Genomic DNA, 23,681 nt, shown 5'->3' with positions numbered 1-23,681 from the left:
CTGATGTAAAGGAATAGCAAAGAAAGCATTAGCCAGATGCATCTAAAAAAGTTAGCCACACTCAGTCATGTGAAGAATAACTGGATTTAGTTTTTACTAATACAGTACAAAATACCTTTTAAAAATCGATTCTTCCCCTAGGCTAAAACAGTGTATTTTTTCCAAGAGCATTATTTTAAAAACAAACTATAAAAAAAATCCTCTTCACATTTTTAGAACACAAATGAAATGTAATTTTGTAGGATGACAGAACTATCGATGTCCAATACAGATCTGGCAAATGAAGTCAACAGAATACTAATTTGTAAACTCTACTTGTGGATTCATATATTCTAAATGATTTATGTACAGTATTTAATGTGCTCTAGTTCTTCTACCATCTTTCATGCAGCATTATGACACTTGCCGCAATTGTGTACTATTTAGAAGAAATGGATTCTTGCGATTATCCAACAAAGGAATTCATGCTGAAATTGGAAGTCCAGCTGATCACCACCAGAGGAAAAGCTAGCATAAGTCTGTAATTTCAAGTTTTATTTTTATATTGGTGAAACATAGAACCTCTTCCGAAAGAGGCAGCATCTGCAGAGCTGTTACAAATACGCTTCATACTCTAATACACCTCACAGGTTTGGAAAAGGTATGGATAAAGCACAGTTTCACATTGTATGAACACTTTACACTGTATCTGGTCATACAAATTCAGTCATATTAAAAGGTAATTTATATATCATCTGACTTCACATACAATGGATAATATTTCAGCATCTTCATACAAACTTTCTTTTGTTTTTAAATAGTTGGCATCATTTTTGGAAATAATTTCTCTTACTGCAAAACAGTATATTTTCACTTTAACTTATTATTTAAGTGATAAGTTACAAAAAAAGTACCAATTGTTTTGGAAAGTAGAAACAAACATTAAATATGTAATATAGACACATCTGTTTACAATTACACATTTACTAAAGGCAGTAACATTCCTATTACACTTTTACCTAATATAGTCTATTTTATATAATCTATTCCCCCCTATCTAGTTTTCAACCATAGCCATCTTTTCATATTTCAGTCTTGAAAGCAACATTGCAATCAAATATTAAATTTTTATTCTCTTTGATGCATACAAGTCCCTTTCATTTTAATGAGCTTTGCTAGCATAGTACAACGAATTTTTGCCCTTAACTTTCCTTAATCAGTACATGAATTTTAGTTGGGAAACCTCTATCAACATGGAAGGAATTGTCAAGCTAAAACCTCACCATAATACTTTGAAAAAATCAGTGGTTAGTGTCTAAAATCGTTTTGGACAACAAAAAACAGATGCTACAAAAGTGCTTTGTTTCAGAAGTGAATGCATAGACTTGTAGCCTTATCTTACACAACACATTAGTGTTTTATCACTGGGGTAGTTTAAACAAAAACTGCACTACTTTTTGTCTTACTAACATATACAAATACACTAATTTTCTTCACTTATGCATGTCACACTCCCTTTCCTCAGATATCCCAGGTTGTGTGTAACAGGTAGTCTTAAATTCCCAGTGTAGTCACTAAAGTTGTCCTCACACAAAAGTACTGGGAACATCAATCATATCCTACAAGAGCCCCTCTTCTAGAGCATAATGTATGTCATGAGCAGTCAAGGAGTCAGAAGTTATTGAGTTCATTAGAGTAAGCTATTCCAAGAGTTATATTTGTTAGTACCATTCAAAGGACAAGTCACAGATCTTCAAAGCCCTCTCACCAGTCTTGACAGAAAAGCAAGACACTCACACTTGCCAAATTTTATAGAAGTCAAGGTGTGCAAGCAAACTTCCAATATCCATGACCCTAGTATAATGTGACAATTTAGAAAACAAAAAACAAAAAACAAAACGAAAACCACACACACACACACGAGGAAAGCTCAGCACTAAAAGGGTATTTTCAAACAACTTCGCATTTCAGATCCAAGCTTCAGTCCATTACAACACAATTTGGGCACATAGAACCAGTTTTTAAAACATCTATCCTAGCATAACATAGAAGCTCCCATTGTTGAGTCTTTTATTCTATCAACAGTGTATGTCACACTAGCCTTGCCTGACCAATGTGGTACATATTCAAAGTTTGCACATTCTTTCACAACATTCCTAAATCAGATATCGACTCAAAAGAGCTTTTTCACACTTGTACATTTAACAGAATTGTTTCAAGAATTCTCAAAATTTCTGAAATAATTTGATGCCTTAACAAGGTAGAAGCCACAGTATTAGCATTTATACCTTTTTCTGGTCTAATGCTCACTGCAATTTAGGAGTCATGGTGCACCATGTATATCATGAATCCCCCGCCTCCCCCCCGTCAGATTCTGAATGACTTCATCCTATAGTAGTCCTTCATGGGTTCTTCCGTAGAAATTTCTGCAGAATTGAAGTCTATGGTCACCTATTAGGCATGGAATAGTCAAACTGGAGTAGTCAAATTTAGTTTGATCCTGAAGAATACGCACTAGATTTTTGTGATGATTTACACTTAAGTTTTTCAAATAACTTTGATGGGTTATTAATGGGAACTTTGGGCCAAAGCTAGAAAATGCTAAACAGACCACTTACTGGCTACATTATGCTTTAAATAATTGTAGAAGAGTACTGCTGATTCCAAATTTAAATTAACTCAAATTTTTGAAGAACTGTGTTCTGAGCTATTTCCACAATGTTACATTTCACTTAGATTTTTGCTGATTTCTTTTTCTGCAAGGGCTTTATATTCGGCAAACAATACATCTATCTGCAGTCTTTTCAATTGATTATTGTTGGCTCCTTTCTCCTTTGCAATATGTACATTACAAACAGCATCTCAATCTGCATGCAAATGTATCACCAAAGATCTCTTGAGAATATTGTTTCTTTAGGTGAAAGAGAGCCCCATTATTTTCCCATAGGTATCTGAAGAAACTTGCAAGATGGCTTCATATCAGTTGTCCTAGTTATTTTCCACACCCTTTTACACTCCTGGATAATGCTTATAAAAATAAGGCATTTAAAACAAATCCCTCTACAGGGTAAAAATGTTTTCAGAATAAATGGAAAGGTCCACACCCCACAGCTTAAACTTGTATAAATATCTGGAGTTTGTCTTCTTTATTCAGATACTCAATGTGCAAAAAACTACACCACGATGAATAACCTTTAAAACTGCCAAAGTGAAAAGAAATTACAAACATGTTATAGAGAACCAGAAGAGCCAGTCAAAATATTCTAGAATCCAATGATTTGAAACTCTAGTTGTTTCAATACTTCTCCCCAATCTGATTTAGTTTCTTTTAACCTATGTGCTTTAGAGAAGACAATATTATTCAGATATTTCAGTCAGAGGAAGGCAGTGACTCAGAAAGTTCTTACCATGTACGGAATGGAATCCAGAAATGCTTCAACAAGTGGTGGGTTATCATGCTTTTTTGTAATAGTACCCAAAAGCTGTCAAGTCAATATTAGCATTCCGATATCATGAGTGCAATGAAGCGCTGGTAATTCTGGTACCTTTGGATATGCTCAACATCCACAAACAGCAATATTTCTGATATTTAACATTAAACATGTTTACAACTAGCATAGTCCACCAGAATATTCATCATCTTCCTCCTCAGCATGGGAGCCAACTGCGGCCGGTCCTCCTGCTTTGTCCAGTGTAGTAACTGGTGATTTCTTCTTAGTTCCTCCTCCTGGGACCGCCAAACTAAGAGCTAGCTTGGCATACTGACAACAAACAACAACATTATGACAGGTTTAGTGTCAACATTGTCATAGGGCCAAATCCTACTTGCCTTTCTCTAGAAAGAATCACAATGAAGTAAATGGGACTACATGCCTAAGTAAGGTGAGCAGGATTTGCCTCAGTCTATTGACTGCACTCAAAATGGCAACAATCCATTATTTTGTAACATTCTGTTCCAATAGCATAAAAAGAGAGAGACCTAATGCATGCACTATTCTCTCTGTTAAAGTGATTCTGCTCCTTTATAGAATAATCATTGCCATGTTGCACAGTACAATTGACTAGAAGTTTAAGATAAGCAAGTCTCATCAATGCAGTTTTTTAAATGTGCAGCACTGCATATTTTATCTAACCACCACCAAAGTAGTCTTTTACAGAAGCTTTTTCAATCAAGATGGCATCATCTTTTCAGATTTTAAAGTTATATTAGGTGAAAAAATAAATAGTTAGAAAACCTACCCTAGGATGATCAGAAGTTTCTATTACTGCCTGTCTTTCTACAATTTGCAAATATGCAGGTGGTTTTTTTTTAAAAAATAGCAAGTATTTTCTTGAAAGGAAAAAAGACATCTTTCTTTAAAATAGCAAATGGCCATGGTAACTCACTGTAAAATTACAGGACTACTCTTGAGAACTGAGCAGTGCTTGCAACTCCTCTTGATATCAATAAAAGCTGAAGGTGCTTAACATGGATTTCTAGCTAAAATGGACTTGTACAAACAGTACTGTATTTCTGAGCTGAAGCATTGACTGCAGAGTTTTCAGCGCATGTTGGGGACAGAAGGGAACTGAACTCAGATGCTATTCAACAATATTCCAGCCAACTTTTCAGACAGACTTACGAATGCCATAAGTTGCTCATTCTTCTGACCCTTCCAGATAAGAGGGAAGATCAGAGGAATGTGAAAATTTACAAGTGGTGAGCAGTAAAGTGGAAAATATGAGAAGCTGGAGGGTGGGGAGAGCAAATCCAGGACAAAACATACAATAACTCCACAACAGTTCTCTCTTTCTTACCAGGTAGAAAGTTTATGAAAATCCACATGAAATGCTAACTTACATCATTGTCCATGTACTTGAAGAGTGGCGAGTTACAGACATTAGAAACTTGATCCTGGTCCTGGTTGTCATAGCCTTCTAGAAGCTGTTCTAGTGCTGCACAGTCTTCGCTTCCATTGAATCCCGGTATACTAAAGGAAACAAAAAGTTAATTCAAAACATTTAAACTTGTCCACTCATAGCACGCAACAATTTGTCTATGTTTACATGTTACTGAGTAAGAGTAGAGGGACAGGCAGCTGTAAGGCTTGTGTTTATAAAAGTTTATGGTATTGCTTAAATAAATCTCAAAACCCAGGCTGAACAAAAATGCCTAATGGCGTGAAAATGTATTTTTTACTATATGATCATCTAACCATGCAAATTATAAACAGATCATCAATTTTTTAAAAAATGTTTAGTTCTCTGCTTGGGACTAGTTGTCTGCATGGTCCCAGATGACAGAAGTGCCTTAAATCTCATGAGTTTCTGTTAACTAGTCATAATATTTTCCTTTTACAGTGCATGTATGGAATCATAAGTGTTTGAGACTAGGCAAGGTAATGTCTTAGGTTAAAAATGATCCATTTTTAATTATCTTTAGAATTTTTTAAAAAAATGTACGATATCTGGTCTTAAGCTACAAAGTGGCAAGAAAATGATAACACAAAATAAAAGCAGTAAATTCAATTGGCAACAATTAAAAAGTCCCCTATCAGTACTGAACATAGTACAAGAGCTAATCCATCTCTGTTCAGTGTATGAAAGAGACAGATACTAAAATGAGGCAGCACTTAAAACGATTAAATATTTTTAGTGAAAGAACGCCAAGAGCAACAACCCTGTATTTTTTATTCAGCTTTTATTAAAGCTAAGCAAACAGATAATCTGGGAAGAAGGAACAGAAAAGTGGAGAGTAGTGAACTGAACAAAATTTTTCTAGCTGTTTAATTTTTAAGCAAAAAGTAAAATCAATATAAATATTTTCATTGTTTATTTTAAGGTATGTATGTCTTGCTATTAAACTAATAGTATATTAATAACTACAACTGACCATTTGAAAACAACAAATGTTTTTCAAATGGTAGTCTTCCAAAAGACACTGTTGTACCATAAACCAAACCTACAGAGTACAGGATTCAAACCTGTGGAAATACAGACTTGCCACATGGCTCTTTAATAAAGATGAATTCATATCAATCTTCAACATAACCAAATTTTAAGTTTGAAAACAATGGGGCAAATATATGCCTTACCTGTAACTTTCCCTGACACATCTTTCTGCAGCAACATAGTCATGTCTATGAAGATGAACTAAGACTTGAGCAATAGTTTTCTAAAATAAATGAAATGACTGATCACTCTTTAGTAACCAAATATAAGATATTTAACTTCTATTATGAATTCAATACCTAAAGTCCTGTTGCTTGCTCAGGATAGGTGTAAAAAGAACACTACAACCAATGGCACAATTGCTCTACACCGTTCCCTGCTCCACATTCACAAATGAAAAAAGTGATGGGCTCTGAAAATACTGATCTATACCGGCTATGGATCTGTCCCATCTTTTTTAAAAGTAGTGTAGAGGAAGAGATCAAAGTGGACCAATTCGGTTGTAACCTTAGATTATCTGAACCTAGGTTTACAAATTTAGAACTGAAAGACAAAATTATTCTAACAAGAATTTTGAAACCACAAACCAATTTTTTGCTTATGTTAGGATTTTCTGACTAGATATGCTTATCATTTGTCCAAAAAGTTATTGCATTCAAAATATCTAGCCCCACTTCCCGCCATCAGCATACATTTAGAAAATAAATTAACATATCTCCCATTCCACATAGCCCAAAGAATTATTTAATTTAACTGTATTTGCAGGTTCACCTACAAAGATATTTTATCTTTTAGCATTTTCAAGAAGATCAGAAAGCTATAAAAGCCATTCTGATGATCCACAACAACTATTTGCAGCATTTTCAAGACTATTATGCTGATACAAGACAGTTAAGGAGGTGGGTGAAAGGAGGGGCTAGCCATCCAGGAGGTGCTCATCCAATAAGAAGTTTATCCTGGACTGCAAGACATACAGTGCCATTCAGTTAGAGGTGCTGCAGACAAAGGCCTATCAATTTCCCTTTGCGCATTTCTATTTTATAAACAGGAAAGAAACATTCACTCAGGTCTTTTACCTTATAACATGTTGGATAATTTTCAACTTCTTTATAAATACTTTTTTCCTTCTGAATAGACAACGCAGCCTCATCTAATCTAGAAACAAGAACAAACATAGAAGGAAGTGTGAGAAACCAGTGTAAAGAAACCAGTGATTAGAGCCTTATGATGTGCATATTTTAATGTTTGTAGGTGGTAAAGGCGGCACAGGAGCTGTAAAGACATTTCAGTAGTCCACATGAAGCCTATTAAAAGAGTTCATATTTGTGTCTAATCAATTTTTTTTCCTCCAGACTGAACAAAAAAAACCCAAGACACCGTTTTTGTTTAAATCCACTGGCATTAAGAATCAAAGTAATCTAAACTATCGAGTCTTAAAGTTTTCATTTGGTCTTCAATCTTGATGGAATCAGTGTAACATTGCAAAGGTTAAAAAAATACACATCTTTCAGAAATCCTGTTATTTTTGAGTTACCAGACAAAAATACTAGAGTGAAATCCAGAAATCAGTGCTTCAGTTTGAAAGCAATCCATGCCACATGCCAGTAAAGTTTAATTTTATGCTAATCAGAGCACCAACACATGTACGTCCTATACTTTTCTAGCATTTCTGTCCCTGTCATTGCCAGGTCCCAGACCTATGTGAAAACAAAAGCTGTAATCTTTGAAGTCAACCCAACTCACGGAAGAAAGTCACAATCCAGTGCACATTACTTTTTTAAATAAAAACACTCATGGTGATGAATTGTGAGTACCCAAAACTGCATAAGAGACGCAGACAGGGCTCATTCCTGTACAGAGCTGAGCTCTGGTCTAAACTGGTGTTTAAATGCTTGCTGGATCCCACTAGGATGTTCAGCACCCTACAGGTGTAAATCCAAATAATGCAAAACAGAAAGGAAATGGAATATTTACTTGCAAATATCTTGGTGATCAGTTATGTTGAGCAAGGATCATTTCAGGCAGTGGAAGTCCACAGAGAGCTAATATTTCCAACCAAGCAGTCGTACATACACATAGTGTTGAAATACAGCAACTATTTTACAAGTCACAACACTATAGCGTTTGTACAGGAAGTAAACACTGTATCCAACTGAAACTGCAGAGTCAGTTTAGGTAGGAAGTACATCAAAGCTAATGACCCAAGAGTTCACACTGGATATTTAAGGAGGACAAACATGGTCAGGACCTTCATGATACATCTCATCCAAAAGGTGACACCTTTAGCAGCACAGTATCAGCATCAAGCTGGAGCACTGGTTTGGCACTGGAAGGGACAAATGTCAGCTACTGAAACATCAATTTATGTGAGAAGGTTTGGCACTATCTTGATTTTTTTTTTTTTAAAAAAGACTCTCCCCTGCATACAGATTTTAAACCACACATACATACACGCTCATCATAATCTACATACAAAATGAGTGAAACTCAAACTTTAGCACGACTGTCGAAGTTTTCCATCCTTTTTATGCCTGAGAAATAAATATACTTTCAATGTGAACACAAATGTTTTTAATAAAGTACAAAAGTGGGTCTTTTCAGACCAAAAAGAGAAGTTGATTTCAGGTTGCAAAAAAGGACAATAACCCTGCCTAGTACCCTGGAGAGGCATTTTTAAAGTTTTGCATACATTTAAAATTTATCAGAGTACTTACTAGTGTTTTGTAACATGGATGTAAAAACCATGCCATTTAAGAGAACTTAGGAACTCCACCTTCATGGTCTACTATTTTACATTTTTAAGCATAAAAGAATTGCTTGGTTTTGGAAAAGGCATGTAATCAAGAAGCACAGGATTTAAAATTTCATTAGCCTCTCTAATAGAGGTTCAGATTACGTTTGTCAGCTATAAATCACCAACTTCATACTCGAATTAATCAAGCTATTTTGGATGAAAGTTTCTAGTTACTATAACTACTAAGGACTTCACATGGCAGCTAACTGATTCAATACATCTCACAATTCTTGGCAATCATAATTCCATTTCCCTACCAAAGATTTTCTTTCACTGAAACTCACAAAATAGTCATTCAAAGAATATGGATATTTTAGACTACTACTCTTCTGAAGCAGAATCATCAATGACATCCACAGAAGTACAGTAGGACCTCCCTGATCTGCACACACAAATTATGTTTAAGTCTGCTACTGTGACTGATGATGAAAACACAACAAACTGATTTTCTGTTTAATGATATGCAAGTTACTTGATGTTCCAAACCCCAAGTGACATCAGACACAATGTGGCCTCTATAAATCAGTATGACAATCAAGCTAGTCTCAAAAACATTAATGTACACATCTCAGCTGACAGTCCTTCCACCCATGTAATATAAGGGTTTTCCTTTTATATTATCATTGTTGCTCACAATTACAGCACACACTCAAGGCTTGACAAAATTTAATTAGGAACACAGACTCAAAGACAGACTTATAGTGAGCTATTGGTTGTAGTTATGTATGTTTATGCTAAATCATGGTACAATTTGGTACTACTAACCAACAGAATTAGAAAAACAGGTCAACCTGAGGATTCAAAGTCAAATGCTTCACCCTTGATTCAGAATCAGATACCCGCATATGGGTTGCTTTGGTTGGGTAAGTCACTTAATTCCCCTACTTAATATTCTACACAATTAACACATGGAGAAATCTAAAGTGCTTACTACCCAGTGTTGTGGGGAATAATTCACACTGATGAAGAACTTTAGAGATGAGCCACACCAGGTTCTCAATCATTCGTAATTGGTCTTCACTGAATTATTAGAGAAATACTAAACATTTTATAGCGCCAAAAAACAAAACAAGAAAAAAACAGATGAGTTTTTCAGCACTCAGGTATAGCCAGCAGAAACTTAAACTGGATCTTAGTCTGACAGGCACCAACATAATATTCTGTTTCCAGATAGTGACTTTTGAAGAGGCAATATGTAGATTCCGTGAAACTCAGCAGTAAAGATTTCAATTATATTTAGAGGAAAACATAGATTTTCAGAACATAAAAAGTTATACCTGCGTCCTCTGACTAAAAGTCTTGAGGCCTTCCCTAGCAATTCTACAGCCTGCCGTAAACGTTCTTCATTCTAAAGGTGCAGAACAAAAACAAAACGTTTTACACATTTGTGGCTTTAATTCTATGCAACTTCTCTCCTTTTTGTAAATGAAACACAAACATAAGGTTTGAGCTCAGGTCAGTGTGGGGTTCTCCCATGGCCTTACTACTTTTAATCAGCATTCTGCTGTGTAACATCTTTCCAATGTCACAGAACTGCTGCAGAGCTCCCTCCCGCTGGACTGCCCAAGAAGTGGGAGGAAGCTGTATAGGAGATTAAATTCAGATCGTATACAGTGGGGGATGGAGTATTGGTAGGGAAGGAGCAATGCTGGACTCTGCACCTTTACATTAAATATCCCAGTAGGAGCTGAGTGACTTCCTGTGCAACATTATTCACTCACTGCTGTGATAAAGAACAAGACAGAGCTCAAAATTAAACCTCACATTACAGCTATCTGTGTGCAGCTATTTTAGGCTGACTGACCTTGAAAACGTCTTCCTTGTACTCAATCTTTATTTCCTTACCAACCTTTATTTCCTTTGTTGTTCAAATTAAAATGGTAGTACTTACTTCGAACACTGATGCTGTCTGCTGATAGAGTTGTACAGCCTTTTCTGGGTTCATACTTTCTATTAGCCTGAAATAAATACAAGCCAGAATTATTATTATTCAGCTCAGATAGTAAAGCTTTCTCCTAGTACAGTATTCACACAACAGTCTATAAAAAGGCAGCACCAATGTTTTGGGATTTGTCCTAGCTACCAATACTGCAGGCTTACTTTCCAGCCCGTTCCAGTGCAATAGCTGCTGTGTCAGGTGTTCCATTCTCCAGGTACATCGTACTGGCCTTCTCAATCAGCTGAACTGCTTCAGGAAGTTTTTGCATCTCCTGTAAGAAAAAGTTGGGAGAACAACAGTGTCAGGAACTATGCTAATATACAACAGACCAAATGGAAGTATTCTGTATTGCATAGCATTACATTTGTAGAGTTCAGCTCCCCACAATGTAAACTACAACATCCACAGTGCAAACAAGCATCTCATCCTACTTTTCCCGCCACCTGCCTATGATAAATCAGAAAAGTTGGCTGATTTTGTTCTTTGCATTAGCCACATAATGGAATACACTGAATGAGCACTCACGCAGTGGAGCTACAAAACCAAAGCAGCCAGTCTTGTTTCCCTTTGTCACGTTTCATTTTTGGAATAAATAAATCAGTTCCCTGGTAGCCAAACTTTACAATTTGTTTGGAGGGCACATCATCGGAAGTGGACATATATACAGACTTTTTGTAGTACTTGATTTGAACCCTGAAATAATGATTCTCTGAAAGTCTGTTTAACTGATCAACGTCTGGATTACAAGTTCGCTTTGAGTTCTCTAAAAACTGGCTTATGGTGGTTAATTAGCTTATTTTACTATACATTGATTTTCTATCCCCTAAATGATGTTTTCAACTGTTGGTTAAACGCATTCAATAAACTGCAAAGCTATCAAGTCATTATTGCATGCAAAATCACTAACAGGATTGTGGCAAATGTGATTAGAAAACTAATTTCTGTTGACTACAAGATTTATGTTGAGCTAAAACAGAAGGGCTAAGGTATGGGAGTTGTCACCAAGAACTATAATACGTCAGCTTACTGAAGGATCACGAGTTATATAATGGTGGTCTGTTAACAATGTCTTTGTATGTTAAAATCATACAAATCACAGTGCATGTGATGAAACTATAGGATATTCCACTCATCAGCACCAAGACTGGTTTGATGAAAAACAACAAGGAAATCCTAGCATTAATTCACCAGAAAAGAACTGCGTTCTGTCACTGGCAAAATGATTCTTCTAACCAACGAAAACATGAGGCTTATCACCTGCTCAAGGCCGAAGTCCAAAGGAGACTGTGTGACATCAAAAATAAGTGGTGGCAAGAGAAGGCCTCTGAGATCCAGGGTTTCATAGGTCAAGATGACACAAGAAGCTTCTTTCAAGCAACAAAAGCTACATATGGGTCAAGCTCCAAAGGTCCAACCCCCTTACGTTCCAAGATTGTCCTTGAGGGTGGAGCCAATGCAGCCATTAAACAATGCTGGAAGGAGCACTTGAATAGCCTACTAAACCACGAATCCAGAGTCTCTGAAGACACCATCAAGTCTATTCCACAACGCTCAGCAATGGCACACCTTGCTGATCCCCCGACTTCTGAGGAAGTCCAGCGTGCCATCACCCAGGCAAAAAAGATCACAAGGCAACAGGCCCAGACGGCATCCCAACGGAGGCTTTTTAAACAATGCTCCAGCACAAACTTTGCCAACTCCTCAACAAAATCTGGACCTGCGAAGAAATTCCACCGGACTTGAATGCCAACATTGTTACAATATTCAAGAAACGGGATAAATCTTTGCAGAAGAACTACAGAGGTATTGCCCTCCTCTCCATCGCAGGGAAGATCCTTGCCCTGATGCTATTAAAACACCTTTGCTCCCTTGCCAAAGAACTCCTTCCCAAATCACAGTGTGGCTTCAGGCCATCCAGAGGCACAACTGACATGATCTTCGTGGCATGACATATTCAGGAAAAGTAAAGAGAACACCACCAGGAACTGTTCATGGCATTCATCGATCTAACCAAGGCCTCTGACTCTATCAATCGTGATGCCCTATGGAAGGTGCTGTGTAGGTTTGGCTGTCCACAGAAATTCATTTCCATCATCACGATGGAATGACTGCCACCATTCTGTGCAACGGCTCAGAGACTGAACCATTCAGCATTCGCACTGGTGTCAAGCAGGGCTGTGTCACTGCTCCAAACACACTTAACCATTTTCCTTGCCGTGATCCTGATTCTCATCTGTGACCGCCTTCCTGATCGAATCGGGATTGAGTATCATATGGATGGTTAACTCCTCATGATCTTAGATTTTGTTTGGAGACGTCCGAGATTGAGAATTGGCATCACTGACCTTCACTATGCAGATGACTGTGTCTTTCTTGCACACACAGGCCGACCTGCAAAGTACCCTAAATCTTTTTGCAGATGCCTATCACAGCCTAGGTCGGTCTCTCTTTCTCTCAAGATCGGGAAAACCAAGGTACTTTACCAGCCCTTACCTGCACAAACTACTCTTTGTACTCCACAAATCACCATCAGTGGAGAACCCCTAGAAAATGTGGACCATTTTCCATACCTTGGCAGCCACCTCTCCCAAACAACCAGCATTGACACAGAAACTGAATACAGGATCCGCTGTGCCAGCACATCCTTTGGAAGACTACTCAAATGAGTCTTCAATTATAGAGATCCGCAAACAGGCACCAAGATCTTGGTTTACAAGGCAGTTTTCATCCTCACCCTTCTCTATGGGTGTGAGACCTGGGTAACCTATAGACAACATCTCAAGTGGCTGGAGTGGTTCCAGCAGCACTGCCTCAGGAGGATTCTCATGATCAGCTGGGAAAATGGACGCACTAACATCAGCATTCTCTCTGCAGCCAACATGAGCAGTATAGAAGGGCAGGTCATAAAACACCAAATCTGCTGGGCTGGCCACTGTATAAGTATGCCTGACTCTTGCCTCCTGAAGCAAGTACTGTACTCTTCTCTCAGTTAAGGCAGGGAAGAAGGGCTCGCGGAGGACAGCGAAAGCGCTTCAAAGACATCCTGAAAGTACACCTTAAAAAGGGAGGCAAACTGGGAGGATTTGGCGCGGAACAGAACACATGGCGACACAATGAACCCCCTTGGCAGATATCCTCGCATCGAGGGATACCCAAAGAAGTTAATGCCGCCTTAGTGTGTTTACTGCAAAGTAATTCTACCTTATGGCAATTCCCAAATGGCATGAAGTAAAATATTATGTACCATATAGGCTGTCCCATACCAAAGCTAGCAAAAGCAAATGAGTTTGGCCTACGTAAAGAGATTTTTATTGATGTATGTTCTTTATTGCATCTGCCTTGAAATGAGCATTTGATAGATGGAGCGTGAAGTTGTCTTGTTACACCATAGCTTCCAGGCACTTCTGGGTCCGGGGCTGAAATGTTATTTTGCTGCTTCTTACGGAAATAATATATTAATCCAAACACATGCCTATGCCTCCTACAGGAAAAACTCTCAAACATTTACAAGAACTCTTTGATTTCTTATATTTTTGGCCTGTTGTATACAGCATAGAAAGTCTGTGGAGCTGGAGCAGAACTATAAAATAGGTAACAACTCCTCCCTCCCCCTCAACTTAGCAGAACTATCTCTGCAGAAGTCAGATGCCACAACGAGAGAACATGTGACTGGTTGCTCTTTGCAACACCATCAACCTGCCAACTCCCAGGAATTCAGAAGTGAACAAAGACCTTGTCATCATTAGCCATTTTTCTATTGGGAAAATTTCATAGAAGAACAACTCTACAGGCACGCAGAGCCAATATAGAAGTACAGGATCTACACAGGAATAGCCCTCTGATTCTGTGGAGCATTGGAAGGAGACAGTAGTGTCCCTTGATTATTCTACACAGGTGAACTCCCCTTCCCCTCTCATAAGAGCAGAAGGAAGAAATCTCAAGTTCAAATCTAATTTCCTGTCCCTTTCAGGATGTATCTCCAGTAAGTGACAACAGGACACACTATTATTTACCTGAACCCAAAAAAATAAGCTGCGACTATGAAGTACATTATTAAGAAGAGAGAAATGTAATTACATACATACTAAACTCAACCTCCCATCTCCCGATTTTGATTTATCAAGTTTCAACCAGGAAAGAATGTTGCATCATTGAAAATTATTGGAGGGAAACAATAAAAGGTCAACACTGGAAGTCTAGCACCACTTTAATGCTAATGCTGCAAGTTGAAAACTGCATATATTTTAAAATACAACTGTCCATGGGAGACTTCTTATTGTTTTGAAACAAACACATAAATAAAGTGACCAGTAAATACCTTTAACATCATGCCAGCTTGTTCATAAGCTCTACAAAGAAAAAAGTTAGGTTTACTCAGTGTTATTTCAGTGAGATGAAGTGACATGTCTTGCTATGTAGCAAGAGCTACTATACATCAGCTAATGGTGAATCGTAACGACACATACATTTCAAACACCGTACGTGGCTTTTATTTACAACGACAGTTTCTAACTTGTGCGCTAGTGACAGATATTGCAACCTCCTGCTGCATCTTTGGGGACCACTTTATTACGTTCATGAATAAAGTGCGTATGATTGTATTCAACTCCATGGAGGAGCAGCTGTCGTAACACTTCACAAACTAAAAACAGTGGACAATGATTAAGGCCAGTTGCTAATACTGTAAGTAACTCTAAAGACATACCACCCTCAGTGCTAGTTTGCATATACTGATTGAAACTGGGTTTTCCAGACACTGAGAAACAAATAAATAGCTGTGTTTATATCAGGACCTTCTTTTGATCTAGCAAATAGACACGCTTTTATCCAATGGGGCTCCAATCCTGCTGAAGGGTTGGAAGAATGATGGCCTACCAGAGTCTGGAGCGAACCACAAAGAGGGGATAAACAGTATCCCCGAGACTGTGACAGTGTTGTCTTCTATGGATCAAGTGCTTTTGACTATATGTTTCCCAGCCCAGACCAAAGATACCTTCCTGCTTCTATAGCATGTACTGTGTGTGGCAAATTTTGCACCAGTGCGTCAAACTAATCAGACAATCTTTTCACTCTTTGCCATGAGCTGGAGGAATGGGAGGGTAGGAAAGGTCTGATTGTGTTTCCACTACACAGACTAGACCACAGTGGCATGAAAAACAAACAAACAAACAAAAAAATCTACTAATAGAATTAAGAACAGCTAATATTATAGAGCACCATTCTGGTGATTAGAGACATTGAAGAAATTTCAAGTATGTGAAGAGAAAAATTATTTATTACCTTAATCATACATGCAGCAAGCAAAAACTCAAATGAAATAAGCAGATCCTGAGTAATATCCTATTGATGAACAATCCAAGAGATACTGGAACTAATCCTGATAGGTGCTAAAAAGTCTTAATTTCCATTTACTTCAATGGGATTTGCAGAGTCTCAAAAGCTTTCCAGGATGAAGCCACTAAGAAGTCTGATCATGAACCAGTGAGAATAATGGAAACTTTGCCATTTAATGAAAGCAGACTTAGCCCCAGTGTATGTATTTTTTAAATAGTCCCATCTTTAGATACACATAGCATACTGGGAAATGCATCAAATTAACTGAGGAATTTAAACTTACTTGGCAGCATGGAAGAGACTGGATGTAACAGAGCCAAAGTTAAGGATACAAGCCATAAAACCTGACAGGTAATTATATATCAAAAATAATTTACTGAAGGATTAAGCAAACTGAACTTTTATCTAAATACTAGTACCAAAGATAACATTCATATGGAGGCAAAACTAATCTGATACGTGTGCATGCTAGTTTTTTTGTTTTTGTTTTAAATAAACATTAGGGCAAAATAAAATTCAACATATCCAACTATGAAAGAGCTGACGAAACTAGATTACATACATTTATTTAAAAAGAGCTTTGGTTACTACATTGTGTTAGATAGCGTAATGTTAGCTAATCTTTTAGCAGTATGTTTAATGCGTAGCATCCATTTGTAGGCACCACATGGCAAAAACCATGCAAACAATTAACTAAAAAAAAAAACTAGCACACATTCCCTAATGGAAATGTCTTCAATTTAAAAGCCATGTTACAAACAAGGAGATCCCATTTAAGTCACCTACTTGCAGCAAAATAAATAAATATTTTTTTAAAAACCCACCATCAAACAAAAAAACCCTTCAAAAAGTAAAAATCTCAAGGAAATCTAAGGAACAGAAAGCAAACGCTAGAATCTGTTAATAATATGTGCTGAGTGGTACCTGGGCACCTCAATCATAGACCAGGGTCCCACTGTGCTAGAGACTGGCCGAACAAAATAAGACGACCATTCCTGCTCCGTAGGGCTTCTTATTTTTCATTCACCAGATAGAATTCAAGCCCTCAAGGAAACATTCTTTAAAATGAATTTTGGAAGTTAGCTAAGAAATCTTAATATTTAGTCTGTGTTTGTCTCTTACATCTTTCCACACCACCCCCTCCCCTCAGTCCAGTTCTGATTGCTAAACAGGTATTTGATTCCTTGAATACCGAACTAACCATCAGTGAAAAGATACGCTCTATTATTTGCATGTGCTTCAGCTTCCCTCAAATAGGCGTCCTTTGCCTGCTCAAACTGTTTGGCATTCTTAAAAGCAACACCTACAAAGAAGAATTAAAGAAAAAAAAGTGTTTATGTTTTGCCATTTTCCTTCTTTCATCTATTGTTCAAGACACACAAAGCCAGATTTTTAAAAGATATTTAGACACCTAAAAATACAGATGGGCATGTAGCGGGATTTTCAAACGGGAGTCAGCTGCCTAGATACTTCTGAAAAATCCAACTACGCGCCTATCTGCACCTTTATGCCCCATATCTTTAAAAATATGCCCCATAATGAAAGTATTTACATTCTTCCTCAATTTATTATACTTTATATCAAGGCTCATAAGAATCATTCTTAAATTATTAGTACTTTCTTCCTCTATATAATGTAAGCTAATTGGATTTTCACTATAGTCAGCCTCTCTTCTCAGCTGAATACCTGTACTTCAGTATCCTTTCCATTCACTAACTAGAAATGATGCCAAATAAGTTTATTTTAAGGTTCTAACACATTAGAAGTGATGCCTAATTGCAGTTTTCCTTCTAAATCAAGATCCCTGCCAACAACAAAGTGTACCTGCAATAAATGCCAGCCTTCATAATTAGTTCTGGGCACATTATAATATAAAGAAACTTAACTAACCAGCAACCGTATACTTATTTAATCAGGATTTTAAAAAAATCAAAGCAGACTCAGCTCAACTCCACTACTGGAGAGCGCACGCACACACCCACACACATCTTTTTTCCCCAGCAGTTGCTATTGATGACTTACCAAAACAAAACCAAGAATTTAATATGTGGTGAGCGACTGGGAATATAAAGTGTAATAGGCTAGAAAGATATGCTGCAGATGCTATTAGTGGAAGAAACAGATTTTGGAAGGCGGACAACGTGATTAGACAAAAATGAATCAAACAGAATTGGGCTGCTACATTTTATATTAGTGAGACATTTTCCGGGATACTTGCAAATAAAGAGCAGAAATCCTCAAGACTAAGATGTCAAAAGCATTCAGTAGAATTTCTGCTCAGTATCTTACTGAAAAAGAGTCAATATTGAGAGATTTAAATTCAACAAAACAAAACTCAAGACAGAACACTGAGGGGGGGAGGATAGCTCAATGGTTTGAGCACTGGCCTGCTAAACCCAGGGTTGTGAGTTCAATCCTTGAGGGGGCCATTTAGGGATCAGGGGCAAAAATTGGGGATTGGCCCTGCTTTGAGCAGGGGGTTGGACTAGATGACCTCCTGAGGTCCCTTCCAACCCTGATATTCTATGATTCTATGAGATAGCTGTCAAAAATAAATCTGAAGCATGAGTGAGCACCAAAATGTTATTTGAAGATGGTGTTATAAGACCACTGACAAGAGTCCCCAAAGAGCTCAAGGGAAGAGAAGTGGGGGGAAAGTCAGAGAGAGAGAGAAGGCAGGAGGGACAGGGGAGAAGGAGGAATAGTGCAAAAAGAGATTTAATTTGACAAAGTTCAGTGGTATCCAAGACAGCAATCAGGCAAACCCAGGATGGCACTGCAATAGGAAGGCCAAGACAGATCTGAGTATCACCTGCATGCATACCAATGGAAAGTTACACCATATAAACACAACTGGATCCTAAGAAAACCATCCGTGTCCCAGGGCTCCAAAAGATTTTTAAGAAATGGAGCAGGGTACATCAGAGAGCCAACAGCAAAGCATTAACCTTGAGGAATCTGATAGATTTTTCCCCTCATCCTCATCAACCTCAACTAAGCAGGAAGAGAGAGAGAAATATTTGCCCTTTAAATAGCATGCACCTTCAAAGTATCCAACAGACAAACTTTACATACACACATTCTCTCTGTCAAGTCTGTCAAATAAATTAGTGTTGAACAAATTATAAAGCAGAGAAAGAATGAATAAAGTCAAGGTCACTTCTGCAGAGGTTTCCACTATTTGCCTCTATACAGCATTAGGAGTTTCCCTTCCTCACTCAAGTCCAATTCTTTTACCACTCCTTGCATGGAGCTCCCACTGAAGACAACAGGGATTCCCATGCAGAGTGGACATGCTCGCACGCGCACGCACACACACACACACACATATCAAGCCCCTATTTACAAACAGGAAAAAAAAAGAAGAAAAGAAAAGAAAGGAATTTAACTATGCCTAACTATTTTATCCAAGTCGACTTAACTCTGTGTTCAACCATATTTTACAAGCAAGATATTTAAAATTGTGATTTGCACTGAGATTCAGTTTACATGTTATTAGTTCTAATCATTTCAAATAAATATTCGAAACACATAAGCGCAATGTATTTCATAGTAAAATTAGAAAGATTTGGTTCTTTATTTTACTCCCTGCCCTCACAACCATCTACAGATTTACAGACAACATCTTAAAATGATGACATCCAAAATATTATCTAAGATTAAATTACTGGATTATTTAAACCTATAAAATGCATTCCCACATACAGTCATACATACCTGCCTTTCCATATTCAGTAGCTGCACTATCATAGTCTGGTTTCCACTTTAAGAATCCAGTTTTCAGGCTGAAATGCAAAAATCAAAAGCCCATCAATAATGAATAAATGGTTGAAACGAGAAACTCTTCTTCCCGCTGTCAACATATATGGTTTTGTTTCAAGTGGCGGCAATGCGGAAGGAAGAGGGGGCAGGCTAGCAAGGGGCCACTGCCTCCTACCCCCTTCGAGACTTCACTAGAAATCACCCTCACCCATCCACGTGAGATACAGAGAAATGGCAAAGAACTGCCAGAAACTATGGTAAGTAAGGACCAACAATTTGGGCCTCACTGCTCCATCCGGATCAGAACAGGAACAGATGTTTGGCCCCTTTGGATGTTCTGTAATTTCTCCCTCTCTTTTCAGGATAAGCCTCAAATTATTTCTGCTGAGAGGGGGGTTTGGAAGGAAAGTAATTTTTTTTTTAAGCAATAGTGGAACAACTTGTTTCAGGATGGAGGTTTTGGAATTAAAAGTTAACTATCATGTGTTGTACTTCTGGCAGTTTATATTGTCTGTCTATAGCAGTGATTTTCAACCCTTTTTCGTTTGCAGACCCCTAAGAAGTTTCAAATGGAGGTTCGGAGCCCTTTGGAAATCTCAGACACAGTCTGCAGACCCCACCCCCTACCCCCAGAGGTCCAGAGACCACAAGTTGAAAACTATGGGTCTGCAGTGTTTGTCTCTCTTGGCTACTTGAATCATAACCTCTTTGGAGCAATGATTACATCTAATGCATTTGTACTGTCCTCAACACAACAGTACCAATCTTGGGTGGTAGCCTTCTGGTGCCATCATCCTCTTTCAACAAAGAACAAAAGTAGCTATACGTAAATGCTTTGCTTTCAAAATAAGTTTGGTGTGAGCACAGCTTCACTAAAGTTGCTTGAACAAAAGCCAGTCACGAGTTTCCCACCTCATCTCTTTTCAGTTTTTATTTCTGTTGCATTTCTTCTTCATCTTAGTTCTCCCATTCACCTGCCTCCGAAGCATCACTCCGCTTCCCTTTTCTCTCCATTAGACTCCTAGTATCTGTCTCAGACTCTAGGGGAGTGGAAGAGGCTTCCCCTACTCCCAATCATTCTAGCTGAGGGGCCTGTCACTGCCCCTGTCAAACATACAGCGAAGGGTAGCCTAGAATTCCTCCTTACCTGTAAGGGGTTAAGAAGCTCAGATAACCAGGTTAGTACCTGATCAACAGGACCAATGGGGAAAGAAGATACTTTCAAATCTGGTCGGGGGAAAGGTTTTTTTTGTGTTCTTTGTGTGGGTGTTCTCTCTTGGGACTGAGAGGGGCCAGACGGAAATCCATCTTCTCCAACCCATCCTAATCCAAGTCTCCAATATTGCAACCAGTATAGGTAAGCCAGGCAAGGCGGATTAGTTTATCTTTTGTTTTGCTTGTGAATTTTCCCTGTGCTAAGAGGGAGGTTTATTCCCGTTTTCTGTAACTTTAAGGTTTTGCCCAGAGGGGAATCCTCTGTGTTTTGAATCTGAATACCCTATAAAGTATTTTCCATCCTTATTTTACAGAGGTGATTCTTTTACCTTTCCTTTAAATAAAATCCTTCTTTTAAGAACCTGACTGATTTTTTCCATTGTTCAAAGACCCAGGGTTTTGGGTCTTTGATCACTTTGTAACCAACTGGTTAGGATATTATTCTCAAGCCTCCACAGGAAAGTGGGTGTAAGGGCTGGGGGGGGGGGAATTGCTGGGGGAAGAGGAACTCCAAGTGGTCCTTTTCCCTGGTTCTTTGTTCAATCACTTGGTGGTGGCAGCGTTACTTTAACCCAAGGAACAAGGGAGAATGTGTGCCTAGGGAGTTTTTAATCTACGCTGGTAGAAATAAGCTTAGGGGGTCTTTCATGCGGGTCCCCACATCTGTGCCCTAGAGTTCAGAGTGGGGAAGGACCTACCCCCAGTCATTCTAGCAGAGGAGCCTGTCACTGCCCCCATATAGGATTAGGGGGGCTCTGAGAGCTCAGGGCCCCGCTACCACGCAGGGTATTTCTGTGACCACACGCCCCACTGTTAATGGGGTTGTTCTCACAGCACCCCGTGTTACGGGCGGGGAGCTAAGGCACAGAGAAGCCAAGCGACTTGAGCAAGGTCGCACGGGGAGTTAGTGGTGGAGGAGCAGGCCCCAGGCGAGTGCCCGCGCCGCACCTTCCCTGCGGGCCACCCCGCGCGCCGCCAGGCTCCCGAGGGCAGGCCCGGGAAGCGGGGGAGGAGGAGGAGGGGAGGAGACGTGGCCTCCAGCCCTCCTCGCGTTGGAGCCCCCCAGTCCCTCTGACCGCCGCCCCACAGCTCCCGACCCGCGCACGGCACTCTGGGAGCTGTAGTTCTCTCCGCGAAGGTGCGCGGGGCTGAGCTCCCAAGGCGCGCGGCCGCGGGGGAGCGGGAAGGCTGGGGCCGACGACAGGCCGGAGCCACGGGGAACCCCGAACGCCCGAGACCCGGCTCCCCACCACCCCTCTCCCAGTAGCGAGCGGCGCAGCCACTCTCCAGCCCGGCCCGCGGCCTGCTCGGGACCCCGGGCAGGGACAGCCCGGCCTCCCGCGCCGCGCTCACTATTTCTCCGCCTTGGCGATGTGCTCCAGCGCCTCGTTGATCTTCTGCGCCGCCATCTCGCCGGGCCGGGCCCGTCTGCACCCGACAGAAACCTCCACCTGCGTCAGGGAAGGAGAGACGGGCTACGGAAAGCCGGAGGGCTCATCAGCAGACATAAGGGGCGGGGCCTGATGCCACGCGCCTGCGCGGGGAGTAGACGGAGTCTACCATTAGGGGGAGGGGCTACTGGTTTGGGGCGGACGCCCGGCGGCCGCGCCGGATCGGAACAGGAGATTAAGCGCGTGCGCAGTCCCGGCACACCGGCGTGAGGGCGCGCGGGCCACGTGCTGCCGCAAGGGCCCTGCGGGGCTGTGTCGAGACCTCCTCGTCGCCTCGCGGGCAGAGTCAGGGGGCCCTTTGCCTGGTCGCTGCTAGCTGGGCCTGCGGCAGGGGCTTCAGGGGCAGTGCTAGTGCTGTGGCTCTCTGGTCTGCCCAACTCACCTGAGGCTTCACAGCTCTCCCCGTACCCCCCTTGTCTCTTATGGCCTCCACCGTGGCTGGCCTCATCTCCCCCTTGGTGCCTCTTCCACAGCTGTTGTCGCCCAGGCAGGGCTCCCAGACCTGCTGGGTGAGTGGTGCTCCGTTTCCTTCGGCCAGCCCCTCTCATGTCCCACTTCTGCCCCGGGGGGCCTCCCAGGGTGCTCCTGGCTGCACTGCAGGATAACCTCTGACCAGTCTAAGGAACAGCTGATGCTGGAAAAGCCAACTACAGGGAATCCAAGAGGAGTCTCGGTTTGTGCTGGCTCTGCTGGGTCCCTCATCTTCCCTTTCAGGGCAGGCGGAGGAGTTCAGCTGCCAGGGTGGTACCTACCCCTTCCCCAGAAGCCTTGCGTAGCAGAGAAGGACACAAAACTAACGTCAAAACCTGTCTTGTTCTCATTTATAAAACATAGCTTTTTCCCCCTCCTTATTGTGTGTTTAATTTTCACAGGGCTTTTGCCTGGAAAACAAGACCAAAAAAACCCAATCAAACCCCAAAACAACGTAGTTGGGAGTCAGTGGTCATGTCTCTTTCTCACGCACACTGCCCCACAGTGTCCTTGCTGCACTGGGGTGACCTTAGCAAGCCAGGTGTTGCCTGACCATGTCCTCCTCAGCTCTGAAAATCTAAAATAAGTTAGCAGATATATAGCAAGGCTACCTGCTGTCCATCTAGGCCCCAATAAAGTATTTACTTCTTGACAGTGCTCCACAGATATTCATCCCCCTTTATTCTTCTCCACCCTTCCCCTACCCCAACTCTTTCCCCTAAGTCAGACACATGCCAGAGTAAATAAAATGGATGGAGCCATGATTAAAGGCCCAGAGAGATGGCACTCTCCAGACCTGCACCTG

General features: G+C 40.2%; 1 protein-coding gene across 1 annotated transcript; it reads right to left on the bottom strand.

The window, feature by feature from the left end:
- Nucleotides 1–513: 513 nt before the first annotated feature.
- NAPG (NSF attachment protein gamma) lies at nt 514–22,481 on the bottom strand. Its single transcript, XM_084620948.1, has 12 exons — nt 22,308–22,481; nt 19,695–19,762; nt 17,196–17,280; nt 16,261–16,278; nt 14,962–14,992; nt 10,805–10,914; nt 10,596–10,662; nt 9,982–10,052; nt 6,987–7,065; nt 6,054–6,133; nt 4,820–4,949; nt 514–3,740 (listed from the first exon to the last, which is right to left on the bottom strand). Exons 1-12 carry the CDS (start codon nt 22,361–22,363, stop codon nt 3,591–3,593), a joined length of 945 nt encoding a protein of 314 aa, XP_084477074.1. The 5' UTR covers nt 22,364–22,481; the 3' UTR covers nt 514–3,590.
- Nucleotides 22,482–23,681: the final 1,200 nt, after the last annotated feature.

This window comes from Lepidochelys olivacea, assembly GCF_965140295.1.
Source record: "Lepidochelys olivacea isolate rLepOli2 genome assembly, chromosome: 2".
NCBI classification, from domain to species: Eukaryota; Metazoa; Chordata; order Testudines; family Cheloniidae; genus Lepidochelys; species Lepidochelys olivacea.
Note: the sequence above shows the minus strand (reverse complement) of the source record. Positions and strands in the feature narration are given on the sequence as shown.

Coding starts and splice junctions, on each gene's coding strand:
- NAPG (XM_084620948.1), bottom strand. CDS start 22,363: ATGGCGGCGCAGAAGATCAACGAGGCGCTGGAGCACATCGCCAAGGCG. Junction 19,763..22,307: donor ATCGCCAAGGCGGAGAAATA/GTGAGCGCGGCG, acceptor TTTGCATTTCAG/CCTGAAAACTGGATTCTTAA. Junction 10,915..14,961: donor AAGCTGGCATGATGTTAAAG/GTATTTACTGGT, acceptor TTTTTCTTACAG/GAGATGCAAAAACTTCCTGA.